Consider the following 23,543-nt stretch of genomic DNA (forward strand, 5'->3'; position numbering starts at 1 on the left):
TTCCCCACTCTGTCCCAAACTTGCTTTGTGGCTTGGAACAACCCATTTAACCTCTTTATGCCTCAGTTTCCTCATATGAGAAATGGCTGTAGTAATACTTAACTACCTGAGATGAGGCTTACTGTTTGTAAAATGCTTTGAGTCTCTTTGGTAAGAGGTGCTTTGGAAGTACAAAGGTACTGAAAACTTAGTCTATATAGAGATTGTGGTGGTAGCAATCTGCTTTTGTATTGTTCCTTAATATCCAAAGGACAAAATTTAGTCCCTGAAATATTCTTTACAAAAAAATTAAATGATGTTGTCTCACATTTCCAACAGTGGGTCAAATAGTTCCTTCCAGCTGAACAAAGCAGCAGAATAAAAGTTTCCCGGTTAGAATGAAATCCAAGCAGCTTTAAACTACTGTGAAAAATACATAAAATGGACTGGACCTATTATGAGACTGTGTTTTTCAAAGGCATTTTATTCCCAGTTACTCTAGAACAGTTCTCACTCTGTTATCCTCTATACGGAGAATTGTATTTTCTTTTCAGAATAAATAAAAACTCCAGTCCAGAACAGATTGCAATTATTTGCTGATATATCTGTACATTTGTGAGATTCCTGTTCCGTCCACTGATCTCATAGTGAAAAATTGATGTAGAATATTAATCAGGGAGAACTGTAAAGAATATCTCTACTATGAGCAGAATGTCTTTAGGAAATCCAAGTATTGCCATGCCAGATCAGACTAATGATCCTTCTAGTTTAGTATCCTGTCTCCAGCAATGACCAGTATCAACTGCTCCAGAGGAAGAAACACTGCAGTTGGCAATTGTGGGATAATCTGCACCCCAGGAAGGGTTCCTGCTAACCTCCAGTAATCAGAGGTTGGTTTATGCCCCAAAGCTCGAGGATTTTCAAAATTGTTACCTTCTGGCACACATAAGTCACTGCTAGAAGTTTTGTTTGTAAATGTTTTTGCCAAGAGTTGTTCCTATTTTGCCAAGCCCACTCTAACCTCTCTACTAGTTTATGTAGTATATAGTTAGCAAACACTGGAAGATGCCATATAACATTTCTTAAATACTTAAATAAGCACACACTTTTATTTGGTGGAGAGAACAGTATTCATTCTACATTGTCATTTAATTTTCAGGCTCACCTTGTGGCAGCGTTTGAGCAGAGCCTTGGAAACATGACTATCAGACTACAGAGTTTGACTATGACAGCAGAACAAAAGGCAAGTTTGAGAAACATTTGTTCAGTATGCGTATGTGTAGATGCACACATCCCAATGAGGAGGAGGACCAAGTGATTTTTAAAAATTAATTCACAGTAGTGGTATTTTTATCAAATCTGTCTTACAAATGTGGTAAGTTGCCCTGTTCTGTTCATTCCCTTGGAAGCAGCTGGAACTGGCCACTGTCCAAAGACAGGATACTGGGCTAAATGGACATTGGTCTAACCCAGTATGGCCGTTCTTACGGTCTTATGAAAGAGGATAATCCTTTCATTTGTATTTTAAAATAAAAATGTGCATGTGATTATTGGGACACAGCACAAGAATGGGAACCTGGATCTTTCCTAAGTTCTATTTCCATCTCTGACACTGTGACTTCCTTTTTAGCCTTGGGCAAATCACATAATCTTTCTGCCTTGGTTTCCACACCTGTAAAATTGCTTACCTCATGGGGTGTTCTGAGGACTGATTAGATAATGACTGTAAGTTGCTTGGAACAAAAGAAGCGCTAATTATTGCTTTTTATTACAGTTTGTCTTCTTCCCAACACATACATGCATATATCCAGTAAAAACACTATTAAAAATTACTGTGCTTTGTACAATCACCAATTTTTAGTGCTATTTAATGTACAATAATTTCTCCACATTGTGGAATGACAATATCTGAACCCCTAGACAGTAATGCTTTCAAGGTCCAGTCAATCGTACAGTATACACCAAGCCTCAGCACATTTCTTATGCACCCCAGACCATTCACCAAGCACCTAAACCAAGATTGAAAGGAGGCTGCCTGGGAATACTTACATGGAATCTAAATGTATAGATATCTCATTGGTTTCTTTTTCATTTCAGGATTCAGAACTGAATGAGTTAAGGAGAACCATTGAACTCCTGAAAAAGCAGAATGCTGCTGCCCAAGCTGCCATTAATGGAGTAATTAACACACCTGAGCTCACCTGCAAAGGTAAAGAGGCAAACTCTACTTTTAACAGCAGTGTAGCACTCCTGAGACATTAGTCCTCTTGGTAATATCTGATGCAATTTACCTTGCCAGAGACTGGCTTTGTATATATCAACTGTATTTGCTCCTGCTTTGATGTAAAATGGAGATGTATACATTTGTATCTCAGTAGAGCCCTATGATTTTCATTGGGCCCTTCTATTTAAATAAACTATCAGACCCTCCTGTGCTGTCTAATAAGCAGTTTAACAAAACTTTGCTATCTGCAGTTGCTATATTGCTAAAATTCACTGTAAGTATTTCATAATTCTCATCTCTACACAGCAGCACAATAAAGGAACAGAATCCCCTTTCTGAGAGTTGCAGATACGTGAAATCTCTAAGTAATTACCTGATTCTTTTTTTAATATTTTTTTAAATTTCCAGTGCAAAGCAAGGGCCTGATCCTGCAACGTCTCCCTCACATTACTTGTCTCACTGACTTAAATTGGGACTATTTGCATGAGGAAAGGTTTGCAGACTCGTATGTGAAATATTAGTTGCACCACGAGAAACAAGGAATATTGCTGTGAACTATGCAATGCATCATTTTGTGCAAGTGATTCTAAATGCTCTTAATTCCCGAAACATTTTTGAGTGACCAGTGGAGATATTGAAATGTCTCCAGTAAATTTGACTATGTTGCTGTTAATATTCAGGTACTGGGACTGCCCAGCCTGCTGACCTGCGAATCAGAAGGCAACACTCTTCAGATAGTGTCTCTAGTATTAACAGTGCTACTAGTCACTCCAGTGTGGGAAGCAACATAGAGAGTGATTCAAAGAAAAAGAAGAGGAAGAACTGGGTGAGTGTACTTCAGGAGATTGCGTGAAATGAATATAAAATTGTCCTATGAACATCCAGGCTGAAATTCACCCTTGTGCATCAGGTCAGCATAAGGACTATGCACCACTTAACTCAACCCTAAGCCCTATTTTGAAGACATAAGTGAATCTTAAGTGATGCCTATGCTTGTGCTGGCCCTCGGCGTGGAAAAGAATTTTACCTTCACTAGCCAAAAAGCCAGTCATAAAACCTGTAGTTGTTGTATCTCTCAGAGACTAATCCTGGCTAAGAGACCTACATAATCTAGTCTATTAGTATAAAACATTAGAGAAAACGCCAAGTACATATATTAAATTAAACAAATTCACAATGAAGGAAGATTAAGCCTCTTAGCTCATATTGCTTTCCTGCCCTGAGTGCATTCATTCCATTTTAACTTGGGCTGTGTTCTGAATGCTACCATGAAATTTTTAAATCAAATGAATCAGTTTTTAAAGTTCTCTTGTGATAGAAGTTTCTTCCAAAAGGTTTCAAAATAATCATCTTTCACTTTCCACTTCTCTTTCTTTGCTCATCATGTGTTCTATACAAGGTACCATGCACTGGAGGAAAGGTACACAGTATTAAACTCCATTTTTAATTAAACCATTGCTGCTGTAGTAACATTAGCTTTGTTTTTGTTTGGACTAAAATACTTAGCTCTTGTAATGTAGTCAATAAAGCAGTCCACACCCTCCTTCCCACTCAGCGTAAATGTTCCTGGATCCTTAGCACACTGAAATTATAAATATGCTGCTACAAAATGTTATAGTTTGCTCTTGTGAACATTTATTCTGAAATTATCAGTGATCCTGTTACGGTTATGTATGAAACTCCCTTTGTACCATGAGACTGCAACATTTTACTTCAACAGAATCTCATTTTAAAGTATCTTTTCTATCCCAGTGGTTTCACTTCCATATTTTAATCATAACACTTTCTCTCCCTTCCCCCCACTGTCCAAAACCTTGGGTTCAATGAAAACAGTGGCTTCTCCAAATCCTCACAGAGTGTCTTGTGTGTTACTTGTTGGGGCACTCTGCTGGCAAGGTGGACTTTATTTTCTCTCCTGCTTGTAAACAGTTAATGAATCTTTTTCACATCCGCTATCTGATCAGTAATCCCTCAGTCATGATCAATACCTCATCATATCTTTTCAGTCCTTCTCTATTAGTTATTTTATGTTTCCATGGTCTAGAAGATTTCATCCTAGCACCAAGCTACATATCTCGTTTGTCATTCAGCTACTCTTAGTGTGGGTTAGGGGACATTTATTTATTGTGAAAAAGATGAATATATAAAGTCTTAGTGAAGTTGGGGTAAACAGAGGAGTAGTATCTTGATTTCATCAAAGGAGCACATTATAGCAGAATGAAGAATGGATATAAAATTAATTCTTTATTTATAAACTGGACATAAGTTGCACCCAGTGAATGTAGAATGCTTATTTCACAAATATTTGTGAGGTCTTGTCTAAACTCCCAGAATGTCTAATTACATAGTGAAACATTACCTTCAGGCTAAAATAAAGGCACTTCAGAGACATGTTGCCACTGTAAACTTAGTGCAATTTAAAAAAATCTTATTCACCTATAAAACATGTGAGTTACACTTTTGTAATGAACTGAGATCTCAGGGACCCACCAGTTTGGTCATAATCATACTTGATTTTTCAGTTGTTTTGTAAGTCGGATTCCCATTCAAAGGATTTACTAGTTGCGGATAGGTAGAGAAGCTGAATATTTTAATCTGACGAAATATTTATCCCGTGAAGGAAGACACAATGTACCGGTGCCTCAGCAACTCAGTTAAGAGATTACTAGCCAAGGAGAAAATAAGATTTAGGCAGTATTGAGATTCAGATCTGTGTGCCATGTGATGTGAAATGACCGTGTGTTTGAAGGTCCCATTTTTAGAGAATATAGCTCCATGTACTCTGATTCCTGTTTAAAATTATTTCTGGTGTGTTTGTTGTTTATTGGTCATGTTTGTCTGAGATCCAAAGCTTTCCCCGTCACTGGCTTTCTCTGTTAAAACTTGTCTTTTTTCCTTCCCCCTTCCCTTTTGCTTGCGCTTCCTCTGGCAGGTCAATGAGGTAAGGAAGACCTACTTTAAACTATAAAATACAAAGCTAACCCATCCATTTACATGACTAACCCCATCAGCATCAGTAACCTTGTCTGAGCGGTGTTGCTTTATAACTGCAAGTTGCAATAACATTGTTACAAAGTTTCTTGTGCTGAATGGAATTCACTATTTGTTGTAAGGGAGACACTCTAAAAACAGGAGGTATCAACATCTAGCCCTTTCCAGAGCTTATTCTAGATTCCCCTATTAATCTTATAAAATGGCTAAGATTAATATGAAGAATTTGTTGCCATTTTGTTGGAAAGATTTGCATGCTAGAGTTTTTATTTTGTGGCTTAATTTATTGGTTAGATGCATTCTTTATGATGTCTCTACTGTTATGATTTTGTTGTTTCAGTTACGCAGCTCCTTCAAGCAAGCATTTGGTAAAAAGAAATCCCCCAAGTCAGCATCTTCTCATTCAGATATTGAGGAGATGACTGATTCGTCATTACCTTCATCACCAAAGCTGCCACACAATGGCTCAACTGTTTCTACCCCATTGCTCAGAGCTTCTCATTCCAATTCTCTGTAAGTGTCATTTTTATTTTTTAAAATCTCTTAAAATGAGTGGTTTGGAAATGCAACAGTAGGAAATGTGCTGTAAGGAGCAGACAGAGAAGTAGGACTGAATGAGCTAACGGAATGAGGAGTGCCATATATTATTTAGTGATATTACCCCAAGATGAGATCGGAACTCCATTTTGCCATACATATATACACACATATATTCACACAGTTCTGGGTGAAATTCTGAACTCAGTGTTTTCCCACTGACTTAAATGAAGCCTGGATTTCACCTAATGTCTGCCCTGAAGATTTCACAATCTAAGTAGATAAGGTAAACCAAAGGTGGAAGAAAGGAAGTGGTAGTAGTAGTATCCCTATTTTACAGCAGGAGTACAGAGAGATTAGATGACTTGCCAGGGGAGTAGCAGGAAGTCTGTGGCAGAGCTGGGAATATTTATCCTGAGTCCCAATCCAGCATCTTAACCATAATACTCTATGAAGCCAAAAGACATCAACTCTCTTCTATTGAGTAATTCAGTATTTTCACCATGTAAGGGAAGTGATTGCAACCAAAGTGATCTTGGACTGCAGAACTAATTGAAACTTCTCCTCATGCTATCAACGTTCCAACACAGGCTGGCAATCTGGGATTTCATATTTTCTGTTAAGTAAAGACAACACACATTGCTATAAGCTTCAGAGAAGAGTTTAATTTCAAAGTGGTTGAACTAGTTCAAGTAATGATAAGAATTGTTCCAAACATTTAGGCCAAAAGCCCAATTCTCCACTCTGTCATTTGACTCGCTACGGGACCTTGGGCAAACCACATAATCTCTCTATGCTTCAGTTTGACAATTTGTAAAATGAGGTTAATAGTGCCTCCTTCAGAGAGGTGTTTTGAGGATAAATTAATGTTTATAAAGTGCTGAGAGAATCTTGTAAAGCTGTTTTATAATTACAGTGCATCAGTAACTTCTTCACTTTGATTTGGATCAGTAGAAATAGGAAACATTGAAAATATTGTAAGCGATCCTGTCTCATGAGACTTCCAGATTGATTTCAGATCAAATATATTTGAATAGTATCCAAACTTGAAGTTTCCCATCATTTGTTTCCATGTAAGGAGGTATGATTCAAGAGAACAATGGCAATAAAATGTTGCTAGCATGAAATAATCCCCCCACCGCATTTAAAGGTCACGGTTCTTCTACCTCTTAACTGCATCATCATCATCACTTTCAAGCAACCTCAGCCCATAATACTATGGAATAGTCAAAGCTTAAAGCCTGCTTTTAATGTTGAAATTCATCATATCTTTTTTGATTATATCTGTCATCAATCAAAATACACTGTAAATATGGCTAGTCTTGACAAGTATCTGGAGAGCCAATGAGCTAGAGATGAATTGAGAAAAGGTCAAATACTTCATCTGTGGGGAGGGCATCAGTATGAGTGAGGTGCATATGTTTTGGTTTATTTGTTGTCTGATGGGAGGGAAAACGTTGTTCATTACTTAGGAATTTAGGCAGAGACATTTTAAACTGAAACCTCCCTGAAAGCATACAGGTCTGGTGCTGATCTTCCTATGTACAAACTCGTGCACCTGAACATCAGCTTCAATCTGTTTAATCGCTTTGCATTGAGTAAAAGGCTCCGGCAGAGTGAAAGAGAAGGGCTAGCAGAGTGAAGAGGGAGCATGGCAATCTTCCAGAAAATGTATGTGCGGAAAGGCTGTTCACCCAGAGTCTTGGGGGAGAACAACAAAAATGCCATCAAAATAAACTTTTACGCATGAGTGGTTTAAAGCAAGCAGGAATTTATCATGTCTGAATAGGTGCAGGGTTCCAAAGCCCTCCAGAATCATTCAGGGAAGCCCACCTGTGCACACCTGTTGAGCTTTAAATATTTCTGTAAACTCATCAATCTCCGAGTGACTGCTGCTACTCTCTGTACTTCCTTAATTTATTTAGATTTTTTGCATTTAAAAGATTTCCTGCATGATGACTACTTTGAAAGAAATACTAATGTTCTCCAATGATTGGTAATGGCCAGAATTTAGTTCCATGTGCTAATCTTATTACCCTCAAAGCATAATTCCTGTGCTGGTAGAGATAGTTTCTGATGTTTCAGAGTCATAGGTTCATAGATTCCAAGACCAGAAGGGACCATTAGACCCTCTAGTCTGACCTCCTTTATAACACAGGCCATAGAACTTCCTCAAAATAATTCCTAGTACATCTCTTTTAAAAAAAAAACATTTAATCTTGATTTTAAAATTATCGGTGATGCAGAATCCACCACGACACTTGGTAAATTGTTCCAGTGGTTAATTACTTTCACTGCTAAAAATGTATGCCATATTTCCAGTCTGAATTTATCTAGCTTCCACTTCCAGCCATTGGGTTGTTTATACCTTTCTCTGCTAGACCGAAGGGTCCATTATTAAATATTTGTTTCCTGCATAGATACTTATAAACTGTAATCAAGTCATCCCCCTTACCGTCTTTGTTAAGCTAAATAGATTGAGCTTTTTGAGTCTATGACTCTAAGACATGTTTTCTAATCCTTGAATCATTCTTGTGAACCCTCTCCAGTTTATCAACATAAAGGTCAACAGATACTGGGCTGGATGAGCCCATGGGTGGTGTGATCATGGGAAGGGAGGGAATTTAATCTCCCTGGTACCTCCAATGGAGAATGACTCAGGACAACAGGTTCACTCCAAAAAAGGGGAGGCGAGGGCCACATTTAAAATATATGGGGAATGCCTCCAAACCTGAGCGGATTTTTTCAAACCAGTACTTGGTAATTACATGAGAAATGGTAACATCTGAAATTGATATCAGTGTTCAGTGATTAAAAAGAAAAGGGTACAAATATGAGATCCATTGTCAGAAATTAGAGGAAAGTGGAAAAGGTTGAGGGATTTTATAGCCATAGTTGATACATATAAAGAGGTAACATTTGAGTGTATTTTATATCCGTATATGATAATTAGAGAGAAAATTAGCAAAATTTGCAAGGATTTTATATCAATCAATATTCAAGAATTGGAAGAAAAGAGTGTTTTAATGTTAATATCAGATAATTGGATTAGAAAATTTCAAGGGATAACAAATTAGACATAGATAACTAGAGCGACAATGGGGCAAAATTTTGCAGGAATTTTATATCAGTATTTTAGAATCGAGGAGAAAGTGGGGCAAAAACTTCTATGTAGAACTTTATCTATGTCATCATTGGTGCTGTAAGCAGCAACTGATTTTTCTTCATCAAGCACATCTTGCTGAATCAGGGGAAATTGTTTTTGCTTTATTAATTAAATACTCTGAAACAGCATTTGAAAGTAATGCTCCCAAGCTCTCTGGTTAACTGACTGTTTTATAACCTTTCCCAGTATTTCTGAATGTACTGACAGTGAAGCTGAAACAGTCATGCAGTTACGCAACGAGCTAAGAGACAAAGAGATGAAACTGACTGATATTCGTCTGGAGGCCCTTAGCTCTGCCCACCAGCTAGACCAGCTTCGGGAGGCTATGAACAGGATGCAGGTAGGAATGGAACAAAAACAAAAAAAAAATTTGCTTTTATCTGTTAAGGACTGAGCAGTCCACCATACTACTGTAAAATCAAGGTCCACTGACACCTCATGGCCATTGAAGATCCCATGGCTCTTCTCACCAATGTAGACATGGTAACCCACGCCTCTGGCATTACACTTTCAAACTTACAAGCTACTTGTTTAAAGAAATCACTTCATCCACCACCAGTGGTCATTTAGCCAGTTGCCATGCTCTACCCAGGGGTGACTGCATGTCAGTGGGGGTGGGGAAGTGATTTGTAGTGTGCCTTGGGAAACTTGTATCAGAATGTAAAGGATTTTCATTGGACGAACTTGCAAAAGCCTTACACTTAACGGCATTTCTCTTTTTGTCTGTATGTAACACAATAATGTTTGAATGCTGCATCCAATCAATTCAAACATTTCAGGGAATATTCTAGGCATCAGTGGCCAGAATTCTGTTGATTTGGGGGAACAGTGAAAATTCAAAAGAAGGAAATGAGGGACAGTATTTCTGAGTTGACTGTGAGGCCTTTGCAAGCTCGGCCAACTAGGGTGGTAGGGCTAGGGAGAAATGGTCGGTACAAGAGGAAATGGGAACATGTACACAGACCCTGACATGGTGAGGAGGATGTGGGACCCCTGGAAATGGAGGGAGGAGTAGGGGGAGGACCCCTAGAACTGGGAGGCACACAGCCCCTGGTGTAGGGGAGATTGGGGCACCCTGAAATTGGAGATAGGAAATGGGAGAGACACAGAATCCCTGGTCTGGGGGAGACTGGGGGATCCTGGTATGGTAGAGGGGTGAATGCACACAAAGCCCCCAGCATGTGGGAGAATGGCAACAGAGTGAAATACAAGAACCTCTGGCAGGAAGGGGAGACTGAAGAACCATGGTACAGGTGGAAGGAGGAATTGGGACACACGCTGAGCCTCTGCCTTGAAAAGAGAGAATGGGGAACCCAGGAGTGAGAGGAGGGGAAATGGAGAGGGGCACACAACCCCGGGCAGGGGGAGAGATTTCAGGGAATCCCAGAAATATAGTGGGATGGGAGGATGGCACACGAGCTTGTGGGATGGAATGGAGGAACACAAGGAGCCCTTGGTGTGTGCGTACATTTGGCCTACAGTCACTACAAAGTCTGTACCCCTTAGACTTCTTAGTATGCAGGTTTTTCAAAGGGATTTTGAAAAGTGCATCTTATTAAATATCTCGGGTTTATTCTTTAGATACTTTAGTTAGTTTCTTGAAACGTATACTTGCAGCCACTCATAAATGAATTGAGGTAGCATGTACGTCTTTTCTACTGACTTTTCTTTTCAAGAGCGAGATTGAGAAGTTAAAAGCAGAAAATGACCGGTTGAAGTCTGAAAACCATGGCAGCTGTAGCAGGGCTCAGTCTCAGGTTTCCATTTCATCCTCGCCAAGACAGTCCATGGGTCTCTCGCAGCATAGCCTGAACCTCACAGAGTCTACCAGCCTTGGTGAGCATACTGTGAAAGGCAATGGGCAAGTTTTATCCTGTAGTTGGAATGTTCACTTTGGTTAACCATGAGAAACAAAAGAATAAGGTTTGTTAATGGCTATGGTGTGGATATGTATCAGCCTCTGGGATAAACCCTTCTATTAGAATGTTGTCATACTTCTGCTACACCCTAAAAGCTAGCTTTCCAATTATGACCTCAGCTATACAGAATCATGTTCAGAGCCATTTAATTGTGTACATTTGCTAGCATTATATTTTGTAGGAAGGAAAATATGGGGTAACTGATGGTAATTTTCTGTAACTTTCCCTTTTTGAAAATTGTAAGCAGATTTGGGAGGGATGTCACTAACAATATTCTCACGTTATGCCTCTATGCACGTGAGGTCTGAGCTGTGTTCTGTCACAGTGTAACAAAAATATTGGTGTAATGCTCTTCATTGCTGTCATTGTAAAACTAAGAGACTGTTGATGTTTGCCATTCACAGACATGCTATTAGATGACCCTGGTGATGGCTGCGCCCGGAAGGAAGGAGGCAGGCATGTTAAAATAGTTGTTAACTTTCAGGATGAAATTAAATGGAAGGAGGTGAGTTGTGTTCTATATTAGGCCTCTACACCCTCTCCTCAGCTTTGAAACATAACTGGTTGGGGCTTGATCCTGAACTCCTGACTTTATTGCTTGATATCTGTTTTGCATTTTTTTTGGCAAATATTTTAAAATTATTTTAGCAGTTCTCCAGTTCTCATACTAATTTAGCATTCAAATCATTCTGTTAAGATAGGCAGTAAGAAGAGTGGCCTGCCTAACAGCAAAACTAATGGATCCAGTCTGAGGAGACCCAAAGTTTGTCATTCCATCCCAAATTGTCCACATTTAAATCAGGGTCACATTTTGAAACTATTCCAGGCTTAAACACCTCTATCCCTTGACCTCCAGACACACCTGGTTAATTTTAAACTGATTAAACAACAAACACATTTCAAGTCCTTTTAATAAACTTGTAGTGCATGTGTAAATCTGCTAAATTGCATTTACAGAGCACCAATCAAACCAAATCTTTAAGTAGCTGTTCCTTAATAAACACCTATTTGAGGAATAGTTTGTGTCACTCACGCATGCATGTATTATATAGGGTGACATAAGATAAATCAAATAATTGGAGATGCAGCTGAGTCAACAGATCTGCTTTCCATTAAATGCCAAATGTACTTGAATAAATTCTATGGGGAAATTAAATCCCCAAGGATACACCCATGCATAAGCAAATTAACTATAAAAATGATTTGTTTAATTCTATTTGACTAGACCTGTGTTCATGATCAGAAAAGTAATTAAATAGAAACGGTATCTTATTACACTGATGTGTCTTGGAGTCATATCTGTTGTCTTTAATGACAACAACTATTGTTTCTTCTGTTAGCAGTGCAGATCCCATACAGGTTTTGCAAAACAAGTTGGTTTCTATTCTCCCTTAGACAGTCATGGACAAAATTGTCAGCTAAATTCTCTTAGTATAATCATTATTGCCAACAGATACAAAGAATCTAACTTGATTTTCAGATCCCCGGTGGAGTTTTCAGAAAAGGGGAGGGGGAAACTTTTTTCACTTGTAAATTGAGCATATTTGATCTGAAAGTTATTGAGAAAATAAATATGATACCACAATCTCAGTTGCTGATTATAATGGCTATAATTTTCTTCTTCTTGCTAAGCTCTACTTCCTGATATTTAAAACTTCTGATGGATTGACTTTTAAGTGCCCTCTATATTAATAACCATTATTTTAATTGTGCATTTAACATTGCAAAGACTATTCAGTAGGCTAGGGAGGATTTTGGTATGGTTTTCAAAATGTACCATATGTTATAAAGTAGAGACCAACTATGGTAGAGAGAAACCAGGATTTTAAACAAATCATTTACTTTGGACAGTCTCACATCATTAGCTTTCTTTTCATTTTAATTAATACATTTGTATGCATTAGGATTCCAGACCCCGCCTCTTCCTTATTGGCTGCATTGGAGTCAGTGGCAAGACAAAATGGGATGTACTGGATGGGGTTGTTAGACGGTTATTTAAGGTAAACAGTGACAATTTACTGTGTCTTTGAATCTTCCCACTCAGTAATAAATGTTTTCATAGTTAACAGTACATCTAACTACAATATCTTATCACCCTCCATGGAGACTTGGATTTGCATATTGGTCTGAATGCAAGCTTGGCTCCAGGGAGCACTGAATTCTAATCTTGGCTCAGACAGACATGCTGTGTGACTTGGGGCAATTCAGTTAACCTCTTTCTACCTCAACTTCCTTGTTTGTAAAGTAGAGATAACAGTTACCATCCTACTTCAGAGGGATGCTGTGAGGATTAATTAGATAATGTTTGTATAGCACTTTGAAAATGCAAAGCACTACCTAAGTGGTGGTGGTGGTGTGTTGTTATTGTGACATACAACCTTCAGGGCAAGTAGATTTTAGAAGTTATTTTTTCACCCCAGGAATATATCATTCATGTGGATCCAGTGAGTCAGCTAGGATTGAATTCAGACAGTGTTTTGGGATACAACATTGGGGAAATCAAACGCACAAATAGTGCCGAGACACCTGAACTGCTGCCCTGTGGCTATCTGGTTGGCGAAAACAACACCATCTCAGTTACTATCAAAGGTAATTATACTTGATCCATCCATGGTAGTTCTCGGTAATTATATCTGATAATGCCCATGGTTTTAGGAAGCTCAGAGAATCGGAGAAGTTTTATTACATTTCTTTTTCCCTGTCTCTCGCTTTAAGCCACCTGTACCTTACTTCTTCAGTGACATTTGTTAATTTAAGCATTAGACTCTGAAGAGTTTTAGGACATTGGGCCTGTACCCAAATTCAGTATCACTATATCTGCTTAGTCCTGTAATAGTAGTAATAACAATTGCACTTGCAGCAGATTTCATTCTGGATTCGGAATGCACCTTGGGCCAGACTCTGATACCCTTACTCTTATTGGTTAGCACCTTTCTCCACCAGGGCCCATCAACTTCAGTAAAGGTCCCTCGTTGGGTCACAGGTAGAACCAAGAAAAGATCCCAGGATTCATTGTTTGAACTCTGTGGCGTTTGTTCTTTCTTTCCTTCCTTCTTTCTTTAATTGGCTGGGGGGGGGGAGAGGAAATCTTCTATATTTCTTTTGGTGACTCATTCTGTCCCCTCCCTCTCTTCAGATCTGTGCCATAATCAACTTCCTTCCAGCTGAGGTGAACTGTATGGGAGTCCCTTTATTGGCTGACAGTGCTGCTCATTTAATCAACCAGAGGTGCTGTTAAGCAACAGAAAATGTTCTCTTCCTACCACATAAAGAACTGATCAGGCTTGTTGTCATGAAAAAGAGGGACCCAGGAATGGAATCAATTTCTCTTTCATGGCCCTACACAGCAACAGTACCATTAAGTTACCACCACAGCCTCACCTGTGTAATTTAGCGCTGGTGTGCACTAAAACTTCTGAAGTATGCTTGAACATAGTACTGTTTGAAACAGTATTTTGTTAAAGTGCACCAACAGAGTCTATACGGGCCAATGAATATGCAACACATTAGTGCACTTTAGAAATCACATGCCTGTGAAGCATATCATCCCACAGAGTAGACAAGCCCTTAGTGTTAATATTAGCTGTAAAGTAGGAAAAACATAATCACAAAAATACTGAAACAGTTCAGTTTATTCAGGTTTATCCAAGAACCAAGACATTCTTTTAAAAGCCCCACAGTACAATTTGAATGAAAATGTTGCTTGAGAACTTGTCATACTAAATAAGCTATATATTCAGCTTGTAATAGCTTTACTTGTTCTTTGTAGACTCATTTATGATATACTTACTTTTTTATTTTAAAAATTCTATTTTAATCAATTTGTGGGAAGCCAGTAATTCATTTATACCTTCCAGATATAGAGCTGTGCATACAAATGTTTGATCTTGTAAGTAATCAGTCAGGTGCTAACAATTCTCTCAGCCGTTGATATGCTAACATTCCCTTCCTTCAGTTTATTTTTAAACTTTATGTGCTTGCCCTGAGCCAGTTCTGCCTAAAGTGACTGCTGACATTGCACAAATGCTCCTCTATGGAAATTTTTATGCCTGAAGCTGTGTCTATCATAATACACAGAAGGAGTTTAATTTCAAATGGTTTGGATGTTTGGTGAAGGCAGGGGGACTTGATGATAGATAGGTTTGTTTTGCAGAGCAAAAATAAATGGCTAAATTCTGGGTAAATGTATCTCTTTCCATGACTGTATTTGACAATGAAATGGCCTGTGAATAGATTTGTTTACAATCGAACTGGAAGCCAGGCTTTTTACCCAGCAGTTCTTGATAGACAAAATAAACTTTCACTGCGCCGTGGTGGAGGAAATCCAAAGAATGGAGATGGCTCATGGGCATATAGTTGAACCAGAAATTATATCTATGACCATTAGTCCAGGGCAGGACTTAAGCAGCGTAGGCTGTGTTGGCTAGTCTGGGAGCTAGAGAGCCAGGATTGGTCCCAGTAAAGACACTTTGCATTCAATATAACTAACTGATTCATGACTCTTCTCTACCACAAGAGATGCTATAGTGTAGAAAGGAGTCTTCATCTGGGGTAGGGAAGGTTCTGCTTATGACTGGTGTGGGTGGAGTCTGCAACTTCTGGTGTGAAGCTTTTGGGTTGTTTCCTGGTATAACTGGCCACAGGGTGTCACACACACACAATCAGATTTTCTATTTTAGAACAGTGCTTTCTTTTACCTTTTAGCTCTAATTTAGTCTAAACTTGGTAGTTGAAATACATACATTTTTCTCAATGGGAACTGATATTTTTGCTACTGAGAGAAAAGTTTAAAACCCCTTTAAAAAAAAAACTTTTAGCAACTTTAGCAAGGTATGGATCTCCTGAATGATGATGATTTTCTAAATGCAGGTATCTGTGAGAACAGTTTGGACTGTCTGGTGTTTGAGTCACTGATTCCAAAGCCTATACTTCAGCGATATGTCTCTCTCTTAATGGAACATAGACGGATTATCTTGTCTGGGCCAAGTGGCACTGGTAAAACGTATCTAGCAAATCGTCTTTCTGAGTTTATGGTACTTAGAGAGGGCAGAGAGCTGGCTGATGGAGTTATTGCAACCTTCAACGTGGATCATAAGTCCAGTAAGGTGAGGAAATTGAAAGTATCTTTATAGAAACACTGCTACTATGTTCCAGAAATGAGGGATTCAGCTGTTAAACTTTAAGTAAATATCAATAAGCTATTGTGATGTAAAACCTTTGAGAGAGCTATTGGGTGCCTTGAAAAAAAAAAGGTAACAGTATAATGCCCCTCTATATTGTATTAACATAAAAGCTAGAGTGGCTATGTGCCTACAGATAATAGCAGCAGCATTTTTCTATGTATACCTCTAGTAAGGTTTGTAGGTGAGAAAACAAAGCTGTCCTGCCAAGCTATGTATGTGATGGCCTGAGGTGGAGTAGAGAGTTCTTTGGAGCAAAGTGCTGGAAAATGTGGTCACTAGCAACTGATATAATTTGGGGCATCCCGTTTAATGCACACTTTAGAGAAGATGAGAGCAACCTCACCCAAATGTTCAGCATTGGCACTGAACTCATCCTTCTTTCATGCCATCGTCCAAGCCATCTAACTTCTGCCTCCACAAATGAGCATCATGGCCGGGCTCATTCTCTGTGCTGTTGTTAGTGACAGAATGGCAAGAACGTGATCAGACATGGCAAGCATGGGCAGTTGAGGTGCACTGCTCCTTCTGCAACTTTCTCGCCTGCTTACCCAGTATACGGAGATATGAGTAAGTTCTTAAAACATCTCAGTGCTCTGTGTAGCATGGCCAAAACAGTGTAGTGCAAGGTGCTTTAGCAAAAAGGCAGACCATGCCCCCTGGCAATCCCCAAATAGGCTTCCCAAACAGGACTCCTGGTACATCTCTGAGTCTGTAACACTCGAAAGTATTCGGATTAAAACAAAAGTTAAAAGTAGAAGTCATATGATTACTCCACTTGGAACAATCTGACCTCTTGTGACTAAAGCAAAGCAGGCTATGTTATATTCTTTATCAGGAGCATTTCTAGAACTGAATCCAACAGTCAAATAGCAAATCGTTTTTCTCTGTTAACTGGGTTTCCATGGAATAATATGAAAACCAGCTTCCTCTTCTACATATACTTTGCAGGAACTGCGTCAATACTTGTCCAACCTTGCTGACCAATGTAATAGCGAAAATAATGCTGTGGATATGCCTCTTGTCATCATTCTGGACAATTTGCATCATGTTAGCTCCCTAGGAGAGATCTTCAATGGGCTTCTGAACTGCAAGTACCATAAATGGTAATGGGATATTAGACCCACACTTCAAACCCTAAAACAGATCCTTCCACAGAGCCAGACTTATACCCTGATCAATAAAATAAATTCTAGACAACATGTATCAGATAATTTTTGATACTATGATGAGACAGCTAGAACTGATTCTGTACGCAGAGTCTAGTTGCATAGAACTGTTAAAAATGTATATATGTGTATATATATGTAATAAAAATGTAGTAAAGTATTTGGGTAAATTGTATTCATCACACACAATAACCCTTGAATATTAAGAACCCAGTTTCAGTGATGGCCTCTATTTTGAGGTGTTAGTTTTGCACCCACAATTAATTGCAGGCACAAAAATGTTATACCTGCAGATAAACTGCACTGGTACACTAGGGGCTGGAGTAAAACTAGCTGAATATTAAGGTTGTAAAGGTCTTAATTTGAAAGTTACTTATTAAATGTGTTTGAATTATTGCCTAGAAATGAGCTTACAAATATTGATTTGTTCAATGTTTTCTCATAGTCCTTACATTATTGGCACAATGAACCAGGCCACATCCTCAACACCTAACCTTCAACTACACCACAATTTCAGGTACTGTATGTAAGTTGCCAAATTACCTGATGGTTATGGTTCTACTGCTTAGCTGAGAATATAAAGAGAATATCAGCTAGATAGGATGAACAAAACCCACTCAGGACCTACTCTGTCATTTTACTACTCTCTAGAATAACAGGTAAATCTCTGACACTTCTCTTCTTCTGCTTTAGATGGGTGCTATGTGCTAACCACACTGAGCCAGTCAAGGGCTTTCTTGGTCGTTTCCTGAGACGAAAACTAATTGAAACAGAAATCAGTGGTAGGATGAGAAATGCAGAACTGGTTAAAATCATTGACTGGATTCCCAAGGTCTGGCAGCATCTCAACAAATTCTTGGAGGCTCACAGTTCCTCTGATGTTACTATTGGTGAGAACTGAGAATTCACATTCTAGCACCAAAGCATCCTCTGGCGTTCCTAAGAGGATAGATTCCTCATACTCCACTGGAATTAAAGATCCACTGGGGGGAAATGATACATAAAAGCCACATTTTTAGACTGACCATGCTATCAAGCAAAACTGTACCAAGGGTTCATAATAAATAGATTGTAGACATAAAGGAGTTTTTAAAATTCTGTTTGTGAACTCTGTAATTGATTCCTTCTTGAATGCAATACAGTATTGAGGTAATTCAGGGACTTTCAAATTATCTCAAAAAGAGCAGCTGCTGACATTCGTACATCTCTTCTCACCTCTTAAGTTACAATCTCCAAAGAATTTAGAGTTGGTGTTTGATATTGCTTTTGAATTGACTGCTGCAAACCATGTTAATGATGAGACTTTCATTTCCCCTTCCAGGTCCACGGCTCTTCCTCTCTTGTCCAATAGACGTGGATGGTTCTAGGGTCTGGTTTACTGATTTGTGGAACTACTCTATTATCCCATATCTTTTGGAGGCAGTCAGAGAAGGACTACAGGTGAGGAAGTCAAATGTGAAACCTGAATAGGGTTTCTGTCTAAATAGCAAGGAGATACCGGATGCAATAGAACCACAGTAACACTTTCCTCTAGAAACTACTTGAGATTTAGGGTAAAATTTTAAAAAATGATTTAGGCATTAGGAGCCTAAATCCCTTTTGAGTTTCAATGAGAACTAGGCTTCTGAGTGCCCTAAACCATTTTTGAAAATGGGACTTAGGTTTTAAAGTTTTTTAAGCACTTTTGAAAATGTTACCCCACATCTAAAATGCCATGCTTGAAAGCATTCATTTACAGTATTATCCCTAATTTTCCTTCTTAAAACTACATGTGAATTTGCAGTATGTTTACAGTGGCCAATGAACTCGCAATCTTTAGCTATCTGTCAGCAGAGAAACTAAGCAGCATGGGGAGAGATTTATTGAACAAGTGTTAGGATCATTCTCACAGGCACTTTGTCTATTTTTTTCTCAATCCAGGTGATGAAATATTGATTGAATTTTTTGCAGTGCCTCCAGGGTCTGTAAATAAACCTTGATTAACTCAAATTTTAGCAGAGTTATTGAACTGCTTGCACTTAGCATTTGATTAAAAATTCAGGTTCTCCGTCAGTTTTAGAAAGCTGGGATAGTACTGGCACTTTTACCTTTTATGGGAGCCAGCATGTCTATGGCTAGAGCAGGGGGATTGGAGTCAGGAGATACAATTCAGTTCAAGATTGCTACTGACTTGCTGTGTGGCCTTGGAAAAAGAACTTGATCTCTTTGTACTTCAATTCCCTATTCACAAAGTAGTTATAATAAAATACCTGCCTCACCCGGGTGTCATGGCATTTATCTAATTAATGGTAGTAAAGTTTTATGGGTGATTGTGTGACAGTAATTGTTCCACAGAACAAGCTTTTTATTAAAAATAATCAAACTCATTGCATTTAAATTTCATGGAACAATTTACAGATGTTTTGCTGGCTAAGATAATTTTTAGGATGTCAGTGGCCCTGTACTCTTCCCCTGCCCCTCCCAACTTTCAAAATAAAAATCAGCACAGTCACATTAAAACCAAGAGGGATGGCAACCCTAGCTTTTCCATGTTCATAGATCTGATCTGGATTGCTTGGTAAGGTGAGCTCATTTGAACGTGTGTTTTAATACACCAAGGTCCTACATCTAGGAGCAAAGAATGTAGGTCACACAAAATGGCAGACAGTATCCTGAAAAGGTTTTAGGAGCAATGGTAGATAATCAGCTGAACACCAGCACCCAATGCAATACTATAGCTAATAAGGTGAACATGATCCTTGGAGGCATCAGCAGGAGACTATCAAGTAGGAGTTGGGAGGTGGCATCACCTCCCAGTACAGCATTAGCAAGTTCATTGCTGCAATATTATGTGAAGTTCTCGTGTCCACACTTCAAATAGGATATTGAAAAATTGGAAAGGGTTCAGAAAACAGCTACATGAATGATTTAAAGTCAGGAAAACATGCTTTATAGTGAGAGACTTGAGAAGCTCAATCTATTTAGTTAATCCTAAAGAAGGTTGAGAGATAATTTGATCATGGTTTACAAGTATCTACATGGGGAAGGGTTTTCTGGTAGTAGATGGCTCTTTAATCTAGCAGAAAAAGGCATAATGAGATCTAATGGCTGGAAGTTGGAGTTAGACACATTCAGACAAGTAACCAGGCACAAATTTTTAACAGTGAGAGTTGGAACAATGTAATCTAGGGATGTGGTGGATTCCCTGCCACTTGAAGTTTCTAAATCAAGACTGGATATCTTTCTAAAAGGTATACTGGAACTCAAACAGAAATTATGCGCTGGATACAGAAATTATTAGGCCAGAGTCTATGGCCTGTGTTATGGAGGAGGTCAGACTAAGTGATCCTAATGGTCCCTTCTGGCCTTAAAATTTAGAGTGAAAAGTCAAATTACATGTAACACTTGTTAAGAATCATTGTTTCAGTTTTCCTTAATGGTGACCTTCCTTTTTATTCTACTTCATGATGTATAAAGAAAGAATGGTTTGTGTTTAAAAATGATAAAATAGTAGCATTTTTTCTGGTGAAATGTCATCTTTATATTAGAGAGTCAGTTCTCGTCTGCATTGGAAGAATGATTCTGTGGCAACTGGAGAATTAGTGAAGTCATGACACCACAATAGACTGAAAACAAAGTAATTGACAGGAAGAAGGATTTTTAGTTGTACTGCCTAAAACTTAGGTTTAATTGTTAACATACATTTAACTCCAGTGCCTGAAGAACACTGCAGAGAATGCTGCTGTTAAAGATTCAACACAACTGGCCCTTTGCTGAAGATGAGAAAAAGCTCCAACTAACCACCTGAACCCCTCAACAAATTTTTTGTCCAAACTACAGAAGACCAGACTTTTATTATTTATCTTTTAATTTTATATTAAATATTTAATTTAATATTGTTTATTATTAACTTTTATTATTTATCATTTTACTGTGGTAGCTCCTAGAGGCCTTGAGCACATTGGAGACAATAGTTATAGGGGAGGGATAGCTCAGTGGTTTGAGCATTGGCCTGCTAAACTCAGGGTTGTGAGTTCAATCCTTCAGGAGGCCACTTAGGGAGCTGGGGCAAGAATCAGTACTTGGTCATGCTAGTGAAGGCAGGGGGCAGGACTTGATGGCCATTCAAGGACCCTTCCAGTTCTAGGAGATTGGTATATCTCCAATTATTATTTTTTATTTATTACTGTGCAGTATGTGATAATCTCTGCCCTTTGCTTATTTGATATTCCTGATACTTCTAAGATAAAAAACAAACAGACTAAAGGAACTTAAAAAACAAATTTCTTTGTACCTCCCAAAGAAGGGGAAAAAATCAAGTAGCGCAACCTCTTCTTAAAATATCCTTTACAGGTCACCTTTAAAGCAGGAGAGTGGGAGCCAGTAGAACAGCTTTTTGTCTTTGGACAGGTGACTTAACCTGTATGTGCCTCAGTTTTTTAATCAATAAAATGGGATCACAATATTCACATAGGTTGCGAGGCTGCCTCTACTGTACCTTGAGTGATTCAGATCAGAGTTATGTAAAGCATTGGAGCATTTGAAAAATGAAGAGAGAATAGCCAAACCTTCCTGCTTCCTGTTTTTGTTTTGGTTGTACATGCTATTTATGGCCCCCTTACTGTCGCTTACCAAGACTAAGGGTTTCCATTTCCTTGCTTTTGGCTTCAGCGTCTTTTTGTCTAGCTTCCTGATTTCTTTTTAAACCCTTATGATGTTGAGCTTAATTATATTACTTAATGGCTCAGCTTACTCCAAACTTTTGTTTCCCTGTGTCTGAGGATATGAATTATGACTTCAAGCCTCAGAAAATAGACAAGATTGTTGTAATAGTCACAGAGTTTAAGGCCAGAAGGGGCCATCAGGTCATCTAATCTGACCTCCTGTACAGCACAGACCACCAGCGCCACCCAGCACCTGCACACTAAACCCAACAACCGAAATTAGAACAAAGTATTAAAGCCTACAGGAGACTAGACTGTTGCATGCCACAAGGACCACCAGTGTCCACAGCCTCTGCAGTGGCAGGAAAATGATTAAATGAGAGAATCCCAGATGATCCTGGCAAGTGACCCACACCCACATGCTGCAGAGGAAGGTGAAAAAACCCTAAGGTCACTGCCAAAGTTACCTGGGGGAAATTCCTTCTGCACCCCACTTATGACAATCAGACCCTGAGCATGAACCAGCCAGCCAAGCCCAGGAGAGACAGAAAGCTCAGTGCTGCCTCAGAGCCTTGGCACATCCTGGTCCCCTCTACAGCTGTGGCCATTTCAGAATACATTTGAGGAATGGGGGGTGGAGAATCTTTTCCTGACCCATGCAGGTGGCCAGCTGAAGCCCTGAAGCATGAGTTTTTAGGAACATAAGGCATAAACTGGAAGTGAGCCCCAGAGCTACTGAGTCCTGCCCTTCACCATCACAAGCAACCCTGTCATACAATCACACTCATAAATGTGTCCTGGTCTGTCTCAAAACTAATTAAGTTGTTTACCCCCACATCTCCTGTTGAGCAGCTTTTCCAGAACCTCGCTCTTCAGAGGGTGAGAAATCCTCTTCTACTTCCCAGCCCACATTTTCAGAGCCAATTTATACCCATGTGTTCTTGTGGAAAAAAATGGTGCTAGAAATGTATATTTGACTCTGGCATCTGTCTTTCCCCCATACCCACAAGTGCTCCTTTCTGAACACATCTTGTTACGTGGAACCACTATCAGAAAGGAACAGCGAAGTCCTGATTTCAGTCCAGTCTCTGTGATTTATGGGGCTGGACATGGACTGAATTAATACTGTATTTTTTATTGCTATTTAAAGACACATTGTGGGTGAAAGGCATGTGGGCCAAGTGGATCCTTTTAGCGACTGTTCCCATTGAACTTGCTGAGTCTTGATTTTGGCTCTGTACCCTAAAGCAGGGATGTGAAAGTGTGAAAATCCATCTCTCTCCCTCCTGTTCTTGTTATAGGCCACAGCTAGAGCAAATAGGAGGTCCCAGAATGCCTGCTTCCTGCCAGTCTGGTACATTCTTTTATGCTTTGGCACTTGTGCATGTTAACTAGGAACTGCCACCTTCTCATATGCACAGAGGGAACATTCCTAGTCACTCTGCAGGGTGAGCATCTGCAAGGGTTGCAGGAAGAAAACGTTAGTTTCTGTCCTGAGTTTGCTGGAGATATGTTTTTCTTCTTTTCATCCCAAAGCATATTCACAGACACAGGGAGAAGTACAACATTGCCATTCATTCCTATCTATGGCTCATTAAGCCAAACCTGGTTATGTCCTTGCATACAATGTCCCACCATCTAGTTGGTGATCAGCCTCTAGGTCTGTCTGACTTTGGTTGTGTTTGCATTATTTTCTTTGGCATCTTATCTCTTTGTCTTCTGAGCATCCCTACCG

General features: G+C 39.1%; 1 protein-coding gene across 9 annotated transcripts in view; it reads left to right on the forward strand.

The window, feature by feature from the left end:
- Positions 1 to 23,543, forward strand: part of NAV2 (neuron navigator 2) — a 333,951-nt gene that overhangs the window by 302,071 nt on the left and 8,337 nt on the right. For 6 of the 9 annotated variants that reach the window (XM_039534978.1, XM_039534979.1, XM_039534971.1 and 3 more), the window contains 15 exons: positions 1,139 to 1,222; positions 2,077 to 2,188; positions 2,884 to 3,029; positions 5,136 to 5,144; positions 5,535 to 5,707; positions 9,084 to 9,237; positions 10,574 to 10,733; positions 11,221 to 11,321; positions 12,721 to 12,816; positions 13,237 to 13,405; positions 15,686 to 15,921; positions 16,948 to 17,102; positions 17,611 to 17,682; positions 17,859 to 18,055; positions 18,487 to 18,605. In XM_039534978.1, the coding sequence (XP_039390912.1) occupies positions 1,139 to 1,222; positions 2,077 to 2,188; positions 2,884 to 3,029; positions 5,136 to 5,144; positions 5,535 to 5,707; positions 9,084 to 9,237; positions 10,574 to 10,733; positions 11,221 to 11,321; positions 12,721 to 12,816; positions 13,237 to 13,405; positions 15,686 to 15,921; positions 16,948 to 17,102; positions 17,611 to 17,682; positions 17,859 to 18,055; positions 18,487 to 18,605 (1,983 nt within the window). The remainder of the gene's footprint in view (positions 1 to 1,138; positions 1,223 to 2,076; positions 2,189 to 2,883; positions 3,030 to 5,135; positions 5,145 to 5,534; positions 5,708 to 9,083; positions 9,238 to 10,573; positions 10,734 to 11,220; positions 11,322 to 12,720; positions 12,817 to 13,236; positions 13,406 to 15,685; positions 15,922 to 16,947; positions 17,103 to 17,610; positions 17,683 to 17,858; positions 18,056 to 18,486; positions 18,606 to 23,543) is intronic. The other 3 variants (XM_039534980.1, XM_039534972.1, XM_039534975.1) reach the window with 1 other exon arrangement.

This window comes from Mauremys reevesii, linkage group 4 (genome assembly GCF_016161935.1).
Source record: "Mauremys reevesii isolate NIE-2019 linkage group 4, ASM1616193v1, whole genome shotgun sequence".
Taxonomy (NCBI): Eukaryota; Metazoa; Chordata; order Testudines; family Geoemydidae; genus Mauremys; species Mauremys reevesii.